The following is an 18,856-nucleotide window of genomic DNA, read 5'->3' as shown; positions in this document are numbered from 1 at the left end:
CTCAGTGCTGGCAAAATACGGAACTGACAGCATTTGGCGAGAAAGGCCTGCGCCCCAGGCCTCCTGGCACCCGTGCTCTTTCCGCCCTCGAGGGGTCTGACTGGCCCCTGCTTCTGGCGTGGTTTCTCTCTGTAGCCGGGTGTTCAGCCATCTGGGCACTGTGTGTTCCCGGCACCTCGTAGCCACAGCCCAGGATTTCTGTGTCGCTCTGGGCTTCCATTCTTACGTTTCTGGGCCCTCCGGTTCTTTCATTGTCTAAAGGCGAAGGGAAGAATTTCAGGGCTGGGGCTTTTGGTCCCCATACCTACTGGGATATGGCTGCTGGGATACAAGCGAAGAGGACGCAGTCCCTGTCCTCCTGAGGTTCCCAGCCAGGCTGGGGAGACAACACGCAGCCGTAGGGTCGAGTGTGGCAGGTGCACACGTGTCCAGGGACCAGGCTGTGCGACGAGGGGCGTGACAAGTTTACACCCAAATGAAAACGGTCTGCTGCTCTCCCGCTGGCTCTGTGTTTCTCTGCCGGGGCCTAGAAATGTCTCCCCGCTGTCAGAACTCCAGCCAGGACAGCCTTCCCCGTCTCTGGCACCGTCTCTGGCACCGTCTCTGGCACCGGTGGTGGGCCTGCAGCAGCCACCCCGGGCCGGGTGTCCACCCGAGGAGCCGGGAGTTCTCTCCACACTCCAGAAGGCGGGTTCTGGGTGTGGGAGCAGAGGTGTGGGCCGGAGGGTGACCGCCGTCTTCCTCTCCGCCCCCTCGCAGTGAGTGCAACAGCAACCGGGACTCCGTCCTGTCGTACACCAGCGTGCGAAGCAACAGCTCCTACCTGGGCAGCGACGAGATGGGCTCTGGTGAGTGCAGTGGCCCAGGCTCGGGGCAGGGCCTGCCCGCCACCATGCAAGATTTTGTTTGGTTTCTAGTTTATGATACTTTACTTTGTGGTATTTCATTTTGTGTCATGTTGCGTAGTGTGGTCACGTCTTGCCTTTCATTCGCTCATTGGACACATTTTATGGAGCACAGAAGATCCTGACCCTCGTGGAGCTGATGTTCCCCACACATGTAGTGTGTTGTGGACACGGAACAGATAAAACACACATGACGCAGCTAGAGATTGCGAGGAGTTGCTGTGACATCACCGAAACAGGGTGACCCGATGGTTTCCATAAAAGTAGTGTGTATGCAAACTGGAAATTCAGATGACGCAGAAGAGCTCAGAAGAAGCGCATGAAAATTAGATCCCCCAGAAGTGACCATCAGCGACACTTGGAGACCAGGGGTGGCCACGTAGTTCTGCACAGATGGACATGTGGGCAGATGGCTGTGTGGATGAACAGACATAAATAATATCCCGTAAATTAGGTTACACTGTACTTAACTTTTTCTGAGAGACCAAAATTTGTTTTGATTTTGGTTTCATGGATTTCAGCCTCTAATAATTCTATTTTGCAAGTAGGTCCTATATCCGCGTGGTTTATAATTGCGAAGGCGCGAGAGGGCGGGCGGTGACAAGCCTCCCTCTGGCCCTCCCAACCCCCTCGCCTCTGCCCAGCCTCCCTGCATCACAGCTGCCTGGTGTGACCTTGCAGTGGTAGGCTGGGCATAAAAATTTAATTTTAATTCTTTTTCCAATTTAATGGAAGAAAAAGAAGCTCAAGTAAAATCGAAGCTGCTGCTGAACTTTAGATAAATATTTCATCACATAAGATATTCAGCTATATACAAACTGTCCCTCGGGAGGTTTGGGGGAGGACGTGGCATGTGGCAGCGTATTGGACTGAAACAGCTCGGGGGGTGGGTCCAGAGGCCTGGGGTCCAGCTCCGTGTCTCTGGCTCGTGGTCTCCTTTGCAGTGTTGGGAATAACAGCGGTGGCCTACAGTTGAAATGCATTACTTCTTGTTGCCCATTTTGAAGGTGAAGACACTGAGGCTCAGAGAGGCCAAGGGATTTGCCCAGGGTCACAGAGCCAGGACCCGAGTCTGTCAGACCCCAAACCCACTGTGGGTTTTGGAACTCTGTACTTACGTCGTCTTCTTGGGAAGGACGTCGGGAGGGTATGAGATGGGACAGAGTTGTTTGCTGACGGCTGCGGCTTCTTCCTTCTGCCAGGGGACGAGCTGCCCTGTGACATGCGGATTCCATCAGACAAGCAGGACAAACTTCACGGCTGCCTGGAACATCTGTTTAACCAGGTAGGACCTTTGTGCCACCCCTGGCCTGACCTACGGCATCCCCCCTGGTGAGAACCCAGAAGCCAGGAGCCAGGGCAGGGGCTGTGGATCATGGGTCTCTGCAGCCTGGGGGGCTGCGGGGCCCCAACTAACCCGCTCTTCTGCCGGCCAGGTGGACTCCATCCATGCACTCCTCAAGGGGGCGGTGATGAGCAGGGCTTTCGAAGAGACCAAGCATTTCCCCATGGATCACAGTTTGCAAGGTGAGCACAGGGGCATCCCTCACAAGGCTTGGAATGACCTTCAGCATCCGGCCAGGAGACAGCGATGAAGGGGACCGTGTGCTGGGCTGGGGGCAGGACACGGCTCCCACTCTCGGCTCTGCCCCTCTCCTGCCCTGTGGCTGGTGGGCTCTTCTGGGGGTTGGCAAGTTCAGCCCATGGGCCCAGTGCAGCCCATGGCCTGGTTCTGTGTGGACTGTGACCTGAGAGTGATGCTCTCACTTAAGAACAGTAGTAAACACAGAGCAGAACAGAGAAACAGAGGAAATGAGACAGAGGCCGTATGTCCTGCAAAGCCTAAAACTGCTCCTAGCTGCTCTGCACAGCGAAAATGCATGGAGCCCTGGGCCGTGGTCTGTCCGTCTGTACATCTGTAGGTAGCAGGTGGGGAGGGGATGGAGCTCAGTTTGCCAAACCTCAGCACCTTCAGCCCTCCTTCATCATGTGACCCAGACTCACGGAATCTACCTGCATGCTCGCATTTTTAAAAACCATATTATTTGCTGCCTGTGTCATTATTGACATAATTAAAAAAAACCTCTCACCCTTGTAAAATTTTAATTTTTAAAGAAACTTATTAAACTCCCTATATATGGAAGACCTGTATAGCGTGCCATAAAAAGCAATGACCCTGGTAGGGTCAACGAAACAGCCACTAAAGTGTCACTGCCCTGCAGGCAGGCACTGGTCCCTGCCCAGAGCCCTCTGTTCTTCCTCCCGGAGAGGGGTCCGTGGTTAGAGAAGGTGCTGAGGGCTCAGCAGCACCAAATGGAGACTCTGTTCTGGAGACAAGTGAGAGCAAAAGAACTGACGCGTGTCCTCCCACCTGCCTTCCCTCTCGTTTACCCACCCACCCACCCATTTATCCACCCATTTATCCACCCACCATCCATGCATCTGTATCCATCCAGGAAATAATTCGCAGGAGCCAGTTTGTGCCAGGGCTTGCGCTGGGCGCTGGGGACCCTAAGGTGAATGTGGCAGTGACCATGACCGCCAGGAGCTCCCAGCTGGGTGTAGGAGAAAGGGAAAGCAACAGGAAGTTGCTCCTAAGTAAGGGTGGGAAGTGTGAAGAGTTGGGGTGCCCCAGCACGGCTGCCGCTCCTGCTGTCTCAGGATCACGTCTTCCAGGGCTGGGCCTCAGAGCTCAGAGAGAGCAAGCCCAGAGGAGCCCAAACCAGAGGTATCTCAGAGACCTGGGCACTGTAGCAGGGATGAGGCCCAAGAGACTGGGGCCTGTGTCTGCCTGGCCTTCGAATGGTCTTGCTGGGGCCAGGTTCAAGTCCCAGCTCTGTCACTACCCAGCTGTGTGACTTTGGGCAGGGCACCTTCCCCTTCTGTGCCTGGGCTTCTTCCTCTGTGTAGGGAAAAGGTTGGAGTAGGTTCTGACTCCTGTGTCCACTGGATTGATGTGGCTGCGAGGACGTAGCACTTAAGAATCCTTCTGTGACTACATCCACGCTTAGGAGAAGAGAATGCAGCGATCCATTTGTGATGTCTATACTGGCTTGGTTCCAGCTGTGAGGAGTCATGCCTCAGACTAGGAGGAAGGAGTGCTGAGGTTGATGAGTGATGTCTGCCGTGGGTATGGCGCTGTGAATCAGTAGCACACTCGCCGTGCCATGCTCCCCGTGGACCAGATAGTACCCAAGGGTCCTGCTAGCATCCTTGGTCTCAGATTCTGAGCCTTGGAATCTGGTGATGGGATGTAGGCCTTTGTGCCACCATTCTCCAAAGCCACCTCTGTCCCTTTCCTGTCCTCATGCCACTCTCCTGCCCCAGAGTTCAAACAGAAAGAAGACTGTACGATCCGTGGCCGGCACTTGATCCAGATCAGCATCCAGGAAGACCCCTGGAACCTCCCCAACTCCATCAAGACCCTGGTGGACAACATTCAGAAATACGTGGAAGGTCAGTTGGGTAGGAAGGGTAACTTGGGGGGATTTGTGGCCATTGGGTCTTAATGTGGCCTGTGGCGGGGTTAGGGTGGGTCAGTCTTCGTGTCCCATTCTCTTCATGCCCAGGAAGGACGAGAAGAACAGGTGCCCCTTTCTCAGCTGAGTGTCCTGCCCGGGGACCAGACTAGACAGCCCGGAACTGCTGGTTTTGTGCTGGGGCTCCCCTGCAGAGTCAGGAGGCTGAAAAGGCTGAACCTGTTCCTTCTCAGCTTCAGAAATTGTGGCTTTAATTTAGTTTTTTTAATTCATTATCAAGGTCACAAGTGAGGGGCCCCCTGATCAGACTTGGGCCCACAGATAGGTTTTAATACTATAGCATCAAAGAAAATGTGAATCGGCTGTCAGTGTTTTATTATTGGAAATAACCACGTAAAATCTAGATTTCCGACTGCTCCTGAACAGTCAGGAGCTCTGGCACCGCAGTCTCGCGTGGGTGGGGATGAGTGGCAGCTGCCGTCTTAGGTGGGAGAGTCCCCATCACTCCCTGCTTCTGGGTGTCTGCCTCACAGGAAGCAGGCGACATCTACGCTACCTGCCTGGCCCTTGGCAGCATTTAAGTCCGGGACTCCTGGCTTAGCAGGTGCCTAGGCCAGGGAGGCATTTGCTCAGGCCAATAGGAGGTGCACAGCTGCAGAGCCTTCGCCAGAGCAGCAGCCTCTGAGCTGGCCTTCTGGGCTTTTCTCTTTAGCCCTTCTGGGCCTGAGAGTCATGATTTGAAGAAGAGAGACCAGGATGTTAGGCCTGTGTCCAGAAGGTCTGAGCTTCATCTCTGCATGTGCAGGGCTGTGGCCACATAGAGTGTGTGTGTGTGCCTGTGTGCTCATGTGAGCTTACATGCACCTGTGTGTATGTGCACATGTAAGCCCGTGCCCACACACATGTACAAGGTATGGGCTGGGGGCTTCTGGCCCAGGAGTTGGAGGGGCTGGTTTTAGTCTCTGGCAGGTGCATGCGAACAGCTGGGATGCAGTTAAGAGTTGGGGTTCCATCTCTTGGAAGTTGGGGGTTTCTGGAATTTACCCAACATCCAGTCAGAGCCTCCTTAGCACAACTGTACGTACGTACCCAGTGTCCTGGGTGTCACCACACAGGGTTCAGCTCAGGCTGCAGGGAGGTCCCAGTTCTGGTGGGATCTAGTACTAACTCCCCTTGGCCCACCCTGTTTTTCTCCATTCCTTCTCCTTCCAGATGGGAAGAACCAGCTGCTCCTGGCCTTGCTGAAATGCACAGGTGAGAGCTTTGAAGGAGCAGCCGCCTATGACTGGCACACATCCAGCTGCATCCAGGAGATGCCACCCTGGCCATGGGCACTTGTGACCACAGCCCAGGGGAGGCCCCTCCTGCCGGCTGAGGTTGCCATTCCCGCGGTCATCAGGACCTGTGCTCGGTGGGAGAGGGGAGGGTAACACTATGCCTGTCACACCTCTGAGAACTGAGAAGACCGCACTCGTTTCCTCCTCCTGAGTCCAGGGGACCAGTCTCAGAGCCCTGGAGCCAGGAGCCCTGTGACTTGCCACCTCCCAGGCCTGGGCAGATCTTGAGGAGGACACAGGACAGAGGACCAATGATGACAGAGGGTCTTTGCCAGTCGAGTCCTCAGCCCCGCCTGGGACTTCCTACCCAGCAGACAGTGGGGAGGAGGAAAGGGCAGATGGTGGGCCTGGGGAAGTGGGGAGGTGTTCTCTGCCCCTCCCTTCTTTTTAGAACTTCTCCACCAAGGGGCAGCCAGGATAGGATCTGGGTCAGAATTGGTCTCTGAGAACCAGTTGGCCAGAGCCAGTCATTGAAAATAATCCCTTCTAGCAGATTGGGACCAGGAATGAGCGATTGCCCAAAATTGGCCAGTTCCGCAAACCATGTCAAGAGGAGGGGCAAGGAAGGGGCAGGCAGGAGGAAGGCATACTCCTCAAAAATAGAGCAAACAGTAAACTGCATTTTTAAAAATACGGAGCTCAGTAGAACTGCCTGGCGGAGGAACCCCCGACTGGTGGAAAGGCGGCCGAGTGGGGGTTCTGGGAAGGCCACGGGAGAGTCAGGAGGCAGATGGGTTGTTGAGAGATGGAGGGAGTTGTTCAGATTGGCTTGCTTTTGGAGACTTGATTTTTGTGGGGTTGGCTTTAGGTGGCCGGGATTGATCTTGGGCAAGCTGGCCCCAGATAGGTGGCCCGCTGGGCTCGGCATTTGGTTGCGGGCCAGGGCTGTGGGGCTTGGGGCTGCTGATGGTGCAGGAGCCCCCGCCCAACGAGCCCCTCCCCACCCTCCAGACACGGAGCTGCAGCTGCGGAGGGACACCATCTTCTGCCAGGCCCTGGTGGCCGCCGTGTGCACCTTCTCCGAGCAGCTGCTGGCGGCCCTCAGCTACCGCTACAACAACAATGGCGAGTACGAGGAGAGCAGCCGGGATGCCAGCCGCAAGTGGCTGGAGCAGGTGGCGGCCAACGGCGTCCTCCTGCACTGCCAGTCCCTGCTGTCCCCGGCCGCTGTGGTGAGTGTGGGGATGAGGGACAGGAGCGCTGGGAGCCTGGACAGGAGAGCTCCTGCCCACTGGCTCTGGCTCTCCTTGTGCCTTTGGCGGCTGTTTATTGAGCACCTACTATGTGCTGCTGTTATAGGCTCTGGGGATCCAGCTGTGAGCAAAGCAGAGTTGTTGTTCCCTGGGATCTTAAATCCTAGTGGGGGGGGGGGGTGCACCAGTAAGTGAAATAAGTGGTGCAGACCAGCAGTTCTCAACTAGGGCAGTTTTACCTCCCAGGGGACACTTGGCAGTGTCTGGAGGCATTTTTGGTTGTCACGACGGACGAGGGGAGGGAGAAGGACTACTGGTGTCTAGTGAGTAGTGACTAGGGATACGGCCAAACATCTCACAACACACAACATAGTTCCCCCCACCCCGGCCCCCTGAGAATTACCTGGCCCTAAATGTCAGTAGTGTCGCACTTGAGAAACCCCTGTATATAGTGATAAGGGCTATGGAGAAAAGCCAAACAGGGAAGGGGACAGGAAGGGGTGGGGCAACAGCAATTGGAAGTTTCAGCAAGGTAGCCAGCAAGGCCCTCACCAAGAAGGTGACTTCTGACCTAGGATATGCAGGAACTGAAAGAGGGGAGGGAGTGAGCCCTGAGGCTGTTGGGAGGAGCCTTTCAGCTGGAAGAACAGCAGGTGCAAAGGCCCCGAGGTGGTGGTTGAGGAAGGACCAGGTGGCCCTGCTGTGGCTGGAGCAGAAAGAGCTGGATGGGGGACTCGAGTCTTGAGAATATTTGGGGTTGGACTGTGCGGGCTCCTGTAGAACTTTGGCTGTTGCTCTTAGTGGGCATGAGCCCTGGGAGCGGTTTGAGCAGAAGTCGGGCGGGATTTGACTTTGACACTGAAAGAGTCACTCCCGCTCCTGGCTCCTGGGTGGGGAAAACTGTGAGGGCAAGCGCAGGAAGCAGGAGGCCAGCGAGGAGGCTTTTGTAATGATCCAGATGAACTTCCTCGGTGCCAACAGAACCTCAGTTCATCTCGCAATATCCCCAGGGCAGGTTTCTTACCGCTGACACCCAAGGCCTGGGCAGCCAGGCTTGAACTCTGGGAGCCTAACTCCAGGCCCACTAACCCCTAGGCTGCCCTGCTCCCTCTGCATCGTCTCCTTTACCCTGATCCCACTGTCCCACCACTCTCAGGGCTCAGGGCAGGTCCGACTGCTGGCCACCAGGAGGCAGAACCAAGGACTCATCATTTAGGGGTGCTGGGGTCCAGAGCTGATGTCCCCCAGAAATAAAGCCTGCATCACTGCTCCGGGTCATTTGCTCCAGCACCCCACATGTCCAGGCTGGAGCTCCCCGCCCCTACATCCCTGAGCTTCCTATACATTTTCCCAGGCAGTGCTCAAAGCCAGCGCCGCTGGCTCTTGGGAGAGCACAGCCTTGGTGCGCCCCCTGCTGGCCGATTTTGCACACAGGCGCCGTCTGGCTGGAGATCTATCTGCTTTTACCTGGTTCCTGGAAAGTAAAGTACCTGGAAAGGCAGCCAGGACACCCAGCTGTTAGCCTCTGTCCTCAGATGGGAACCCCGGGGCCCAGCGCGTTGATCACCAGTCACCATGACGTGCCAACCTCTGAGCTGGGTGCTGGGTGTCTGAGGCTCCCGTTTCAGTGGGGGGAGTAGGCTGGGAAGAAGGAAGGGGAGGATAGATGGAAAGAGGGGAGTTATGTGGAAGGCTTAGAAGGTGGTTGAGCTTCTTTGGATGGAAATGGTCGGAGATGACCTCTCCTGAGGTTGTGACAGAGAGGTGAGGTTTGAACTGGTACCCAAGTACCAGGGCAGCCTGCTAAGTAAATGGTCTGAGGAAGAGAGTGCTGGGCAGAGGCACCAGCATGTGCAAAGGTGCCGAACAGAGACCAGTGTGGCCAGAGAGGCTCAGGCCAGAGCGGGTGGGGGGTGAGGGCAGAGGGGCCATGTCTGCAGGGCCCAGGACTTTATTCTGGGAGCTGAGGGAGAGTTCTGAGGCTTGCAGCAGGTGCATGATGTAAATCGAGTGAAGTTTTTCAGAGATAACCTGCAGTCACAGGGACCCCCAGGGTCTGACTCTGGGCATGGTAGCCCCTAAGTGGCCCTGCCCTCTCCACATCTCCAATTTAATCCCCGGCTGCCCCTCGCTCCGTGGAAAGGGTGGCACAGGGAAATGCGTGGAGAGGCTGGGGTGGTCCTCCTGGAGATGGGACGGGGTCTTGTGTTGGGGGTGGCGAGGAGGGTTGAAGGGGGTATGTTTCGGAGGTCAACCTATCAGGACTTGGTGATGGGCTGAGTATAGCGTGAGGGGAGAGGGAGGTCAAGAAGTCCTTCAAGTCAAAGGTTGGGGCCTGGGCTGCTGGACGGATGCTGGTGTGCTTTGTGAGACGGGGCCAACTGGGGCGGGGTGAGGAGGAGAGTAAGGCCTGCTTTGGCCTTGTTGGGTGGAGATGGCGGAGTGGGATTGCGGGGCAGGCCGGGGAGGAGGGCCACCCTGCACATCAGTCAGAGCAGGCTGGGTTCCAACCCTGGAGCTGCGGCACAGGCAAACACCGGCTCACACCCAGCCCCAGAGAGCCCAGCACGGAACCCAGGCCTGCGGGCCCTCAGCCTGCCGTGCCGACCGGGGCTGAGTCACAGCATCTGGAAGTGAGACCCTGGGGCAGGCACAGCACCTGAGACTCCTGCACCCTGTCTTCCTCCTGCAGAAGGAGGAACGGACCATGCTGGAGGACATCTGGGTGACCCTCTCCGAGCTGGACGGTGTCACCTTCTCCTTCAAGCAGCTGGACGAGAACTGTGTGGCCAGTGAGTAACTCCTCCCACCCCCACCATGAGAGCTGAGGTTCTGGGGTGGAAGGAACTGCTTTGGTGGCCCTCCTGCCACTGGCCAGCTGCTCAAGGTTGACCCGGGACCCAGTGCTTTCAAGCCTCACACTCCCAACATAGATGGAAAAAGAGGGCCTCTTTTCGTATAAGCCCAGTTGTCTCTCAAAGCTTTTAAAAGGGAACAGCCAGTAACCAGTTCTGATTAAAATTTCTAAAGATATCCATTATTGGGTTGAAGACGTGTTAAGATTTTCTAAGAATTTATAGCATCATTACAAGTTTTTCCTTTCTCCCTTTCTTGCTCTTCCTCATTCTTCCTTCGACCCTGCCAAGGTTCATCCTCCCATTCACCCACCCCTTCTCCGTCCCACCTGCCCACCCACCCCTTCTCCGTCCCATCCGCAGATCCACAGTTAGGAGCACACAGTATGTGTCAGGCCCAGTTTCCGGTTCTGGGTCCCTGCTCCCCTGGAGCCCACAGGCGAGCCCAGCGGGTCTCCACCCTGGCTGTACTGCGGTCATCAGCTCTGCAAAGATGCCCGGGCCCCAGTCCCCTCCCAGCCCTGGCATGTTGGGCTCACTCTGTGGGGTGGGTCCTGGGCACTGGGGTTCCAGCACAGCTTCCTGGGTGACTTTGATGGACAGCCCGGACCGAGGACCGCTGGGCTGGGCTCTGGAGCCGTGGTTCTCCGAGTGCGGTCCCTGTTAGAAAGGCGAGTCCTCAGGCTCCACCTCAGACCCGAACCCGAAACTCCGAAAGCAGAGCCTGTAGATCTGTGCTGACTCGTGTGAGACCCAGGACTTTCAATCGGTGATTCCCAACTTGTAAAAACTCACCTCCATAGCGAGTCTGTTTAGATAGGTTTTTTCCTCATTGCTGCACTTCCATGAAATGTTAATACCATGGATGCATTGTATGTCTGTTTATGTACCATATGTATATCTGTGCTTTGTATATAAAAAGAGTAAGTTTTTTGACATCCCCTCAAGAACCAATTTTCCCTCCTTGGGCGTGATGTCACCCTGTTGAGAATGTATGAGACTCTGGAGGGACAGTAGGTTTGTATCCAGTACTAGTTGTAGTCAGTGCTCAGTGACTGCCTATTGATAGGCCGAGTTGGGCTTAGGGAGAGCTGTTGATTGATTAGTGATGTCTGCTCTGGGTACCGGATGGGGTGTTGGTGCTGTGCTTGCTGTAAGGTCTTCCCTGTGGGTGTAAATAAACACAGGTCCTGTCTGAGGGCAGCATTTGGCAGGTGGACGCCCGGGGCTCCCAGGTGAGGGGTACAGGGAGCACTGGTGAGGCCCCAAAGACAAACACAGACAACCCCCCAGCTCGGCAGAGGCAGCTCAGGTCTAAGAATTAAGCAGTGGGAACTGGGACCTGTTGAAAGGCGAAAAGAGGGGGTCAGAGGCTGCTCTTCTGGCTGTGCGAGGGCCGGGCTGTCTGAGGCCACCCCGGGAGAGTGGGAGGGCAGGGAGGTCTGCAGCCACCGCTCTGCTGTGGGCAGACAGGGATGACCCAGGATGCCACCCTGAGTGTGGGGTGACGAGGGGGCCTAAGGTGACCCTTCTGGGGTGGGGAGAACAGGGAGGTCTCAGTATGCCCCAGTGGAGGCATGAGAGGTGGTCTGCAGCCGCCCTAACCTGTGCCTGGTGGTGACCTGCCCCGCCCCACCCTGTGCCCCCGCAGACACCAATGTCTTCTACCACATTGAGGGCAGCCGGCAGGCGCTGAAGGTCGTCTTCTACCTCGACAGCTACCACTTCTCCAAGCTGCCCTCCCGCCTGGAGGGCGGGGCCAGCCTGAGGCTGCACACCGTGCTCTTCACGAAGGGTGAGTGTGGGGTGTGGAGCGGGCCCACGGGGGACAGCCCGGGCTCCGAGTGCTCTGGGACCCCACCACCTGCCCTCCCTCTTCTTCCTTCACAGCTCTGGAGAACATGGAGGGGCCTCCTCCCCCAGGCAGCCAGGCAGCAGAGGATTTGCAGCAGGAGATCAACGCCCAATCCCTGGAGAAGGTTCAGCAGTATTACCGAAAGCTCAGGTATCCGCCTGGGCTGCAGACTGGGGACAGGAATCGGATCTTCTACAGGGACAGGGTATCAGCATAGAAGACAGCGGATAGGCCCCCAGCCTGGGAGTGGGCAGAATGCCTTTTCCTGCGCACTGGCTGTGTGCCGGGCCCTCTGCCTACTCGTGGTCATCAGACTCTCTCCATAGTCACAGCTGGTCGTTCTAAACTGCTTTATAGATGAGGAAACTAAGGCCCAGAGCGTGTGCCTGGCTTACCCAAGGTCACGCAGTTAGATGGTGGCTGGACCGAGCTTGGAACTGGGTCTCTTTGGCTTCTGCAAAACAGATCCTTCCAGCTGAGGGAGGCCGCCTGTTTCATTCTGTGTGGGGGTGGGAGCCGGGTGGGATTTCGAAGCCTGTGAGTAAGGCCTGTGGTTCCCAGGGCCTTGGCCCTGCTGGGCAGAGACCCCCTGAGAGTAGTGAAGGGAGTGGAGCCACACCGGTTGGGAGGAAGCCCCACACCCAGGGAAGCAGGTCCCCTCCCATCTCCCTCCACCTGGCCCTCCCCCTTCTCCTCACCTCCTCCCTCCATGAGCTGGAGTTTCGGGGCCTGGGTAAGGGCTTCCCGGTGGTGGGTGGTGGGCCCAGTGTTACCTTGGAAATGGGAGGCTGAAGGGCAAATGTCCGGCTTTGTTATTGAAATGGACATCTCCTCGGTTGACGGTCTCCAGCAGTCTGTTGCACACTGCTTGTCGGGGATTTAAAACATTGCATCTCATTCCTTCAGTGCCTGTGGGCCAGGCTGTGTGCTGGGGGCTTGCCTGGGGGTCAGCAGTGACCGATAAAGCCTCTTCTTTAAGGAAAAAAAATTTTTCACCTTCACCCGAGGGCATTTTTTTCATTGCTTCTAGAGAGAGAGGGAGAGATTTCAAGAGGGGGAGGGGAGGGAGGAAGAGAGGGAAACATCGATGTGCGAGAAAAACATTGCTTGGTTGCCTTTCATACACACCCTGATTGGGGACCAAACCTGCAACCTGGGCATGTGCCCTGACTGGAACACGGACCCAGACTTCTGGTTTGCAGGATGATGCCCAAGCACCTGAGCCACACCGGCCAGGGCTGAAGCCTCTTTTTCATGGACCATAGATTCTAGAGCAGCCGTTATCTGTCCCCCACCCCCTGTTTTGTCGATAAAGTTTTATTAGCACGCTGTCACATTCACTCACGTATGGATTGTCTCCAGCCGCTCTTGTGCTGCAGCGGCCCAGCTGAGTAGGGTCTCGGTAGAGACTGGTCCACACAGCCTAAAATGCTGACTGTTTGGCCCTTCGCAGAAACAGTGGGCTGAGCCCTGCTCTGGGGGCTGATGAGCAATAGACCAGTGAGCTGAGAGCCGAGCGGTGAGAGTGCTCGGAGGGCAGGCACTCGGGACAAGGGCGTGGAGAGTAGGGCTGTCAGGTGCTGATCAGGACAGGCTGTCAGGGAGAGGTGGCACTTGAGGGGTCCCTGGGAGGCCCCTCCTCGCTCCCCCCAGGGCTGTTGGAGGAACAGGTGACTGTGGGCGTGGAGAGCCATGCAGGCTTCTCAGTGGTTTCTTTCTGGGGGCTGCTGGGGGGAAGATGGGCTGCAGCTGTAGTGGGTGGGGACTGCGTGCACGGTGGCCATGGCACCCCCCGGCCCCAACCCACATCTTCCTCTCTCAGAGCGTTTTACCTGGAACGGTCTAACCTGCCCACGGATGCCAGCACCACAGCGGTGAAGATCGACCAGGTGTGTCCACCCTTACGTCACCCTGGCGTGGAGCTTGGGCAGGGCTCGGGGCTCTCAGGTCAAGGCTCAGCTGTCAGGGTTCAGGGTCACACCCCAGCCAGAATCCTGGCAGAGCCACCTCGAGCCCTCCGTGGTCCCCTCTCCAGGTCCCTCCCTTTTCTAGGAGTTCCAGCTGCTTCCACACCTTGGTGTTGGAATTCTCGGGTGGCTTACTTTCACTGGCACCCTCTCCCCTGTGCCTCCCTCACCCCCTTGTTTATCATAGTGTTTCTGAGGCTCGGTCAGCTGTGGCCTCCGGGGTCTTCCCATTTGCTGGTTTCAGTTATTGCCAGCGGTTAGAAACCAGATTTCCCGTGTACTGGACGCTTCTTGCTTTCCTTGAGAAGGGGAAGACCTGGCTCTCCAGGGCCTGCGTTGCCGCGTGTCGCAGTTGACTCTCCCAAGGGCACGTACCCCAGGCGTCACCCACTTCCCAGGCTCAGGCAGGCCTCGGATTCGACAGTGGCCTGGGGGTACTGGCCTTGGGACTGTGAGGCGGGGGCTCCGAGAGCAGCGGAGGGCACGGCCCCTGGGGGTTTGTAGTCTGGTTGGCAGAATGTGACGATGACACACGGAGACTTGGCCGGCCAGCCAGCATTTCACGCCTCCACAAGGCAACCGAGGAAAGCTGGGCAGGAGGAGGTGCGGCTTGAGCCGGTGTGACAGTCGGAGAGGACAGGAGAGGGCACGTCATTCGGGCTTTTGGGGGGCACACCTGGGCAGGTGAAGAGAGTGAGGCTGGAAGGTTAGGCCTGAAGTGCATCGTGAACACTGAACGCCAGCTTGTGGGGCAGTGGGGGGGGCCACAGATGGTCCTTGAGCAGGGCTCAGGGAAGGTTAATTGGGCTGTAACCCCCGGTGAGGGGCTGGGGGGACAGCTGCAGTAGCTGAGCTGGACAGGAGGGAGTGGATAGGGTGGCAGGCCACGTGGGCACCCACCGACCTGGTCTGTGTGTGTGCACCTCACAGCTGATACGTCCCATCAACGCCCTGGACGAGCTCTGTCGTCTCATGAAGTCCTTCGTCCACCCCAAACCTGGCGCCCCTGGGAGCTTGGGCGCTGGCCTCATCCCCATCTCCTCCGAGCTCTGCTACCGCCTGGGGGCTTGCCAGATCGCCATGTGCGGCACTGGCATGCAGAGGTGAGCTCGGAGCCGGGCCCTGGGGGGCCCCAGAGACCAGAGGCGGGTGCCTGCTGCTGCCGCTGCTGCGTTGGGGGGGGCGCAGGCAGTGAGCCAACCCTGGCTTTGTGCGGCTGGTGGGGGGTGGGGGAGGGGGTTCTCGGAGAGAAGACACCTGGGAGCAGGGAGTGAGCCCAGCAGTTATATGGGGACAGGGGCAGTTCTTGGCCCTGAGGCAGGGTCTCGCTGGGGGACAGGAGGATGTAAGGGTCGGCATGGTGGCCGGTTCCTGGGCATGAGGGAGTCTCAGAGGCCCCATCTCACCTACCGTCCCCCTCACCCCTCCCCTGCAGGAGCACCCTGAGTGTCTCCCTGGAGCAGGCGGCCATCCTGGCGCGGAGCCACGGGCTGCTCCCCAAGTGTATCATGCAGGCCACGGACATCATGCGGAAGCAGGTGGGGCAGCCCCGCCAGGCTGCAGAGTGTCTTGGCCCCGGTGTCTTGGCCTGAGGGCAGGGGTGGCCATCAGGAACTGGGTGATGAGCCCCACCTGGGGTCCCTTTCCCCATCTGGAGGGAACCTGGGATTTCCCCCTCTGGGGCCCGTTACCCACCCTTCCCGCAGCTCACCACCCCCCACATGTTCACTCAAGTGCCCCGAACTCCATGCCAAGGCAGGTCCCAGCCTCACAGGTCTTTCTTCCCAGGGCCCCAGGGTGGAGATTCTGGCCAAAAACCTGCGGGTCAAGGATCAGATGCCCCAGGGTGCACCCCGGTGAGTACGCCCCCTTCTCCTCCCCTCTGGGGAGACCAGGACCCGGGCTGGCGTTAAACGCCTGGCCTCACCCTAGGCAGATGCCCTGGTAGTCCCATGGGGCTTCACCCCTCATTTACGGGGGCCTCATTTTGTGAAGAAACAAATGCACTTAGTTCTTTGCTCCTCAGAAGAACTCCCTCTTCGGGAAGATAAATCAAGGCCCCCACGTGAGCCAGGGGCAGGGATTTGGTGCAGTTCCCCACCAAGCCGCACTGCCTTGTCTCAGCTGCCCTGCCACCTGGGGACCCCGGGGGCTGCTTCCTGTCCTCACGACCCACGTTGACGCTGATTTCGGCCTGGCCCTCTCCACCCCCACCGCCCCAGTGTGTTATCAGCATCTGCCCACAATTTTTAAATGGCTTTATTTTGAAATAGTTGGACTCCCAGGAAGTTACAGAAGTAGCACAGAGTTCCCGAGTGCCCTCCCTCAGCTCTCCTGTGACCACAGGACATTGTCATGGCCAGAAAATGGCACTGGTGACCGAAGCAGCTCCCACACAGACCTTGTCGTGTGTCACCAGTTTTTCCATGCTTTCTGTTACCCCCTTTTTTTTGGCGATACTTTTATACGTTGACTCACCCCATTCCAGGCTCTGTTCTGTCTCTTCACCTGTATCGACTGTAACAGTAACCTCGTGGGCAGTATACTGGTAGCATCCCCAGTTGGCAGTTGGGGCTGCTGAGGCACAGAGAGGTTCAGTGTCTTGCCTGAGGTCACACAGCGAGTAACCGGCAGAGCTGGGATTCTGAACCCGGCCTCTCTAGGTCTGGGGGCCAAGCTCCTAACCACTGTACTGCCTTACTTCTCTGTCTTGTCTCTGTCACTGTGGCCGCTCCTTTCTGGTCCCCCTACCCCCGCTCTTCCCACAGCAGGTCTGCTTCTCCTTCTGGAACCCCTTTGCGGCTCCTCCTTACTTGAGGATGAAACTCAGTACCCTTCCAGTGCAGACACTAAAAAGAGCAAGGCAGCTTTCCTGTGTGCACAGGAAGAGGCCCCCAGGATTAATATTAAGTGAAAACACTCGGGGGCTACAGCTTGGTGACGAGTTTGCCACCATTAGTGTGGGAAAATGCACGTACCCCGCACATGTAAACACACACCCACACACACAGCTTCACGCGGACACGGGCAGTGCCTGTGAAGCCTTCGGCCACCTGCAGGGAGCAGGGACCGGCTGTGGGGAGGGGACTCGGTAGCCTGGGGAAGTGTGGGCAGCCTAAGTACTTGTCACTCGGCATTTTAAAAACACCTACTGAGTTTTGTCTCCGGGTGTGGATTCCCTGTTCAGTAAAAATGGAAGTAGTGTTGATAACAGGCCCTGGCCCTCCCCCGCTTCTCCTCATCTCTCCCTCTCCCTCCACCAGGCTCTACCGCCTCTGCCAGCCGCCGGTGGATGGAGACCTCTGAACGCCGAGGTGCGTGGTGCTTGGCCACCTCTGGAGCCGGGACTCCGGGTCAGTCCGGCCTGCTCCGGAGCCAACCCGAGGCCTCTGCTCCCGCCTGCTCCGGGATCTGCCTAGCCTTTCATCACCTCTTGCGAGGACAGACAGTGTCCCCAACTCTCGGACGAGCTGGCTGATCGGCCCGGGGCCCACGCATTCTCCACACTTCTGCCAGAAACCTGAGGGGTGCTGGGGACCCACAGAGCTCAGGGGGCACCCGGGGCCAGGGCTCCTGCCCCTGAGTCCCTGGGGCACAGAAGTCACAGGCTCTACAGCTGGAGGCCCGCAGATGCTGCCCCCTCGGGACGGCCGAACATGCACTTTCGAAACTCCCGGTTTCCTTCTGAGTCCACATTCCAGGTGCCCCACGCGTCTCCGCCGCCTCCTCACCTTCCCTCCAGATTCGCCCCCAGCTCTGTACTAACCTGCCCGGTGGACTCAGAAAAGCAGGCCTCGGCCAGGAAAGACAGAGGGACAGGGCGGAAAACTTGTCACCAAGAGGACGCTTGAAAGCCACACCAGCTTTTGACAGCACCGCCACAGGGACTTGAGCCATCAGCCCCGGGCATGAGATTTGCTCCAACTTTATTTATATGGTGTGAAATCTCTATGGTTTATTTTGGAGTTTTATGTTGTTGTTGGTGGTGTTGAGACTTTTTTTTTTTCCAGGTTGTGTGATTATATCTTTGACATTTTAAATTTCAAAGAAAGGTATATTGTCTAACAGGGGACCAACATAAGGTAGTATTGACAACTTTTCCCAGTTCTACTAAAAAAAAAAGACTAAATTATTGAAAATTCAAAAAATGTCAGTATTTCATTTTTCTAAATATTAAGGTCAGAAGGGATTACTGGTAGGTATGGTTCCTCCTCCCACCCTCCCCTGGTTCCCTGGCAGCCGGTCAGTATCAGAACGAGTTACTTTGCTCTCTTTGAATGGCTGGCTGACTGCAAGGGTTCGAGAGGCAGCCGGGCCGGGACTGGAGGGGTAGAGCGCCATGTGAGACGCCATCCCACACAGGCGTGTGTCCTGCAGGTAGGAGGGCCCCTGGGAAACCCTGGGTGGCAGCTTCTGTAATTTATTTTTTTGGTGTTAGCTCACAGCAGGGCATTCAGGAATTCTCAGCCAGCTAGAGAGACAGGAAGCCAACCTGCCCACCTTCTGGGCACAGGGACCCACTCGGGGACCCCCTCCACAGTTTGTCCCCTCCAGCTCCCGGTCTGCAGCAGGGAAAGGTCATAGCTGAGGCAGAAGAGAGGGGATGTCTCCCCGCCCTTGGTCTCCAGGGGCCGCCTTCCTGAGCACCGGATGGTGGGAGGCAGGCTTGTCGCCGGACACCACAAGCTGGGTACCCACGAGGACCTGCTTCAGCCCCACCGGGGAGCGGGGAGGGGTCCTGAGGGCAAGGCTTCGTGCACTGGTTTACTTTAAAATGTACAGATTCCGCTCATCAGATTCATTATAGATTTTTTATTATTATTAAAAGCCAGTTTATAATACAAATACCTTGATCTGTGGTTCCTTTGGGACTGACCCTGGTGGCGTGGGTGTGGTGTGGTCACCTTGGAAGGAATTGAGACCTCGAAGACTCATATGGAGAGTCATTGGGATGGTGACCCCTAGTCAGTGATGTTGCCCCTCCGAGCCTCAGTGTCCCCGTAAAAACGAGGACAGTCTACATTCTCCCTTGCAGGGAGTGGTGAGGACTGACTACCCGAGACCACACTGCAGGTCTATGCCTCAGGTGTGCCAGGGAAACAGTGGTCTTCGTATTTCACCTTTACTGTGGATGCTGGCCTCCCATTTCACTGTGATGGTAGGACACGTGACTTCCTCAGGTATTCCCCACCCCCTCCTGGGTGTCATGCCAGAGTTCCTGGTCTTACATGACCCCCTTCCTGGCCCAGGGGTCAGGGTAGGTCC

At 57.1% G+C, this 18,856-nt stretch overlaps 1 protein-coding gene across 1 annotated transcript in view; it reads left to right on the top strand.

The window, feature by feature from the left end:
• Nucleotides 1-18,436, top strand: part of PREX1 (phosphatidylinositol-3,4,5-trisphosphate dependent Rac exchange factor 1) — a 165,814-nt gene extending 147,378 nt beyond the window's left edge. The window contains exons 27-40 of the mRNA XM_037164642.2: nucleotides 760-848; nucleotides 2,108-2,190; nucleotides 2,342-2,432; nucleotides 4,233-4,361; nucleotides 5,597-5,638; nucleotides 6,673-6,893; nucleotides 9,607-9,706; nucleotides 11,421-11,564; nucleotides 11,660-11,774; nucleotides 13,447-13,513; nucleotides 14,522-14,694; nucleotides 15,027-15,129; nucleotides 15,380-15,447; nucleotides 16,855-18,436. Coding sequence (XP_037020537.2) covers nucleotides 760-848; nucleotides 2,108-2,190; nucleotides 2,342-2,432; nucleotides 4,233-4,361; nucleotides 5,597-5,638; nucleotides 6,673-6,893; nucleotides 9,607-9,706; nucleotides 11,421-11,564; nucleotides 11,660-11,774; nucleotides 13,447-13,513; nucleotides 14,522-14,694; nucleotides 15,027-15,129; nucleotides 15,380-15,447; nucleotides 16,855-16,897 — 1,468 coding nt within the window. The 3' untranslated portion in view covers nucleotides 16,898-18,436. The remainder of the gene's footprint in view (nucleotides 1-759; nucleotides 849-2,107; nucleotides 2,191-2,341; nucleotides 2,433-4,232; nucleotides 4,362-5,596; nucleotides 5,639-6,672; nucleotides 6,894-9,606; nucleotides 9,707-11,420; nucleotides 11,565-11,659; nucleotides 11,775-13,446; nucleotides 13,514-14,521; nucleotides 14,695-15,026; nucleotides 15,130-15,379; nucleotides 15,448-16,854) is intronic.
• Nucleotides 18,437-18,856: the final 420 nt, after the last annotated feature.

Source organism: Artibeus jamaicensis, unplaced genomic scaffold (genome assembly GCF_021234435.1).
Source record: "Artibeus jamaicensis isolate MK-2021 breed Jamaican fruit bat unplaced genomic scaffold, CSHL_Jam_final contig_685, whole genome shotgun sequence".
In the NCBI taxonomy this organism is placed as follows: Eukaryota; Metazoa; Chordata; class Mammalia; order Chiroptera; family Phyllostomidae; genus Artibeus; species Artibeus jamaicensis.
The sequence above is the reverse complement of the archived record's forward strand: the minus strand, read 5'-3'. Positions and strand labels throughout refer to the sequence as shown.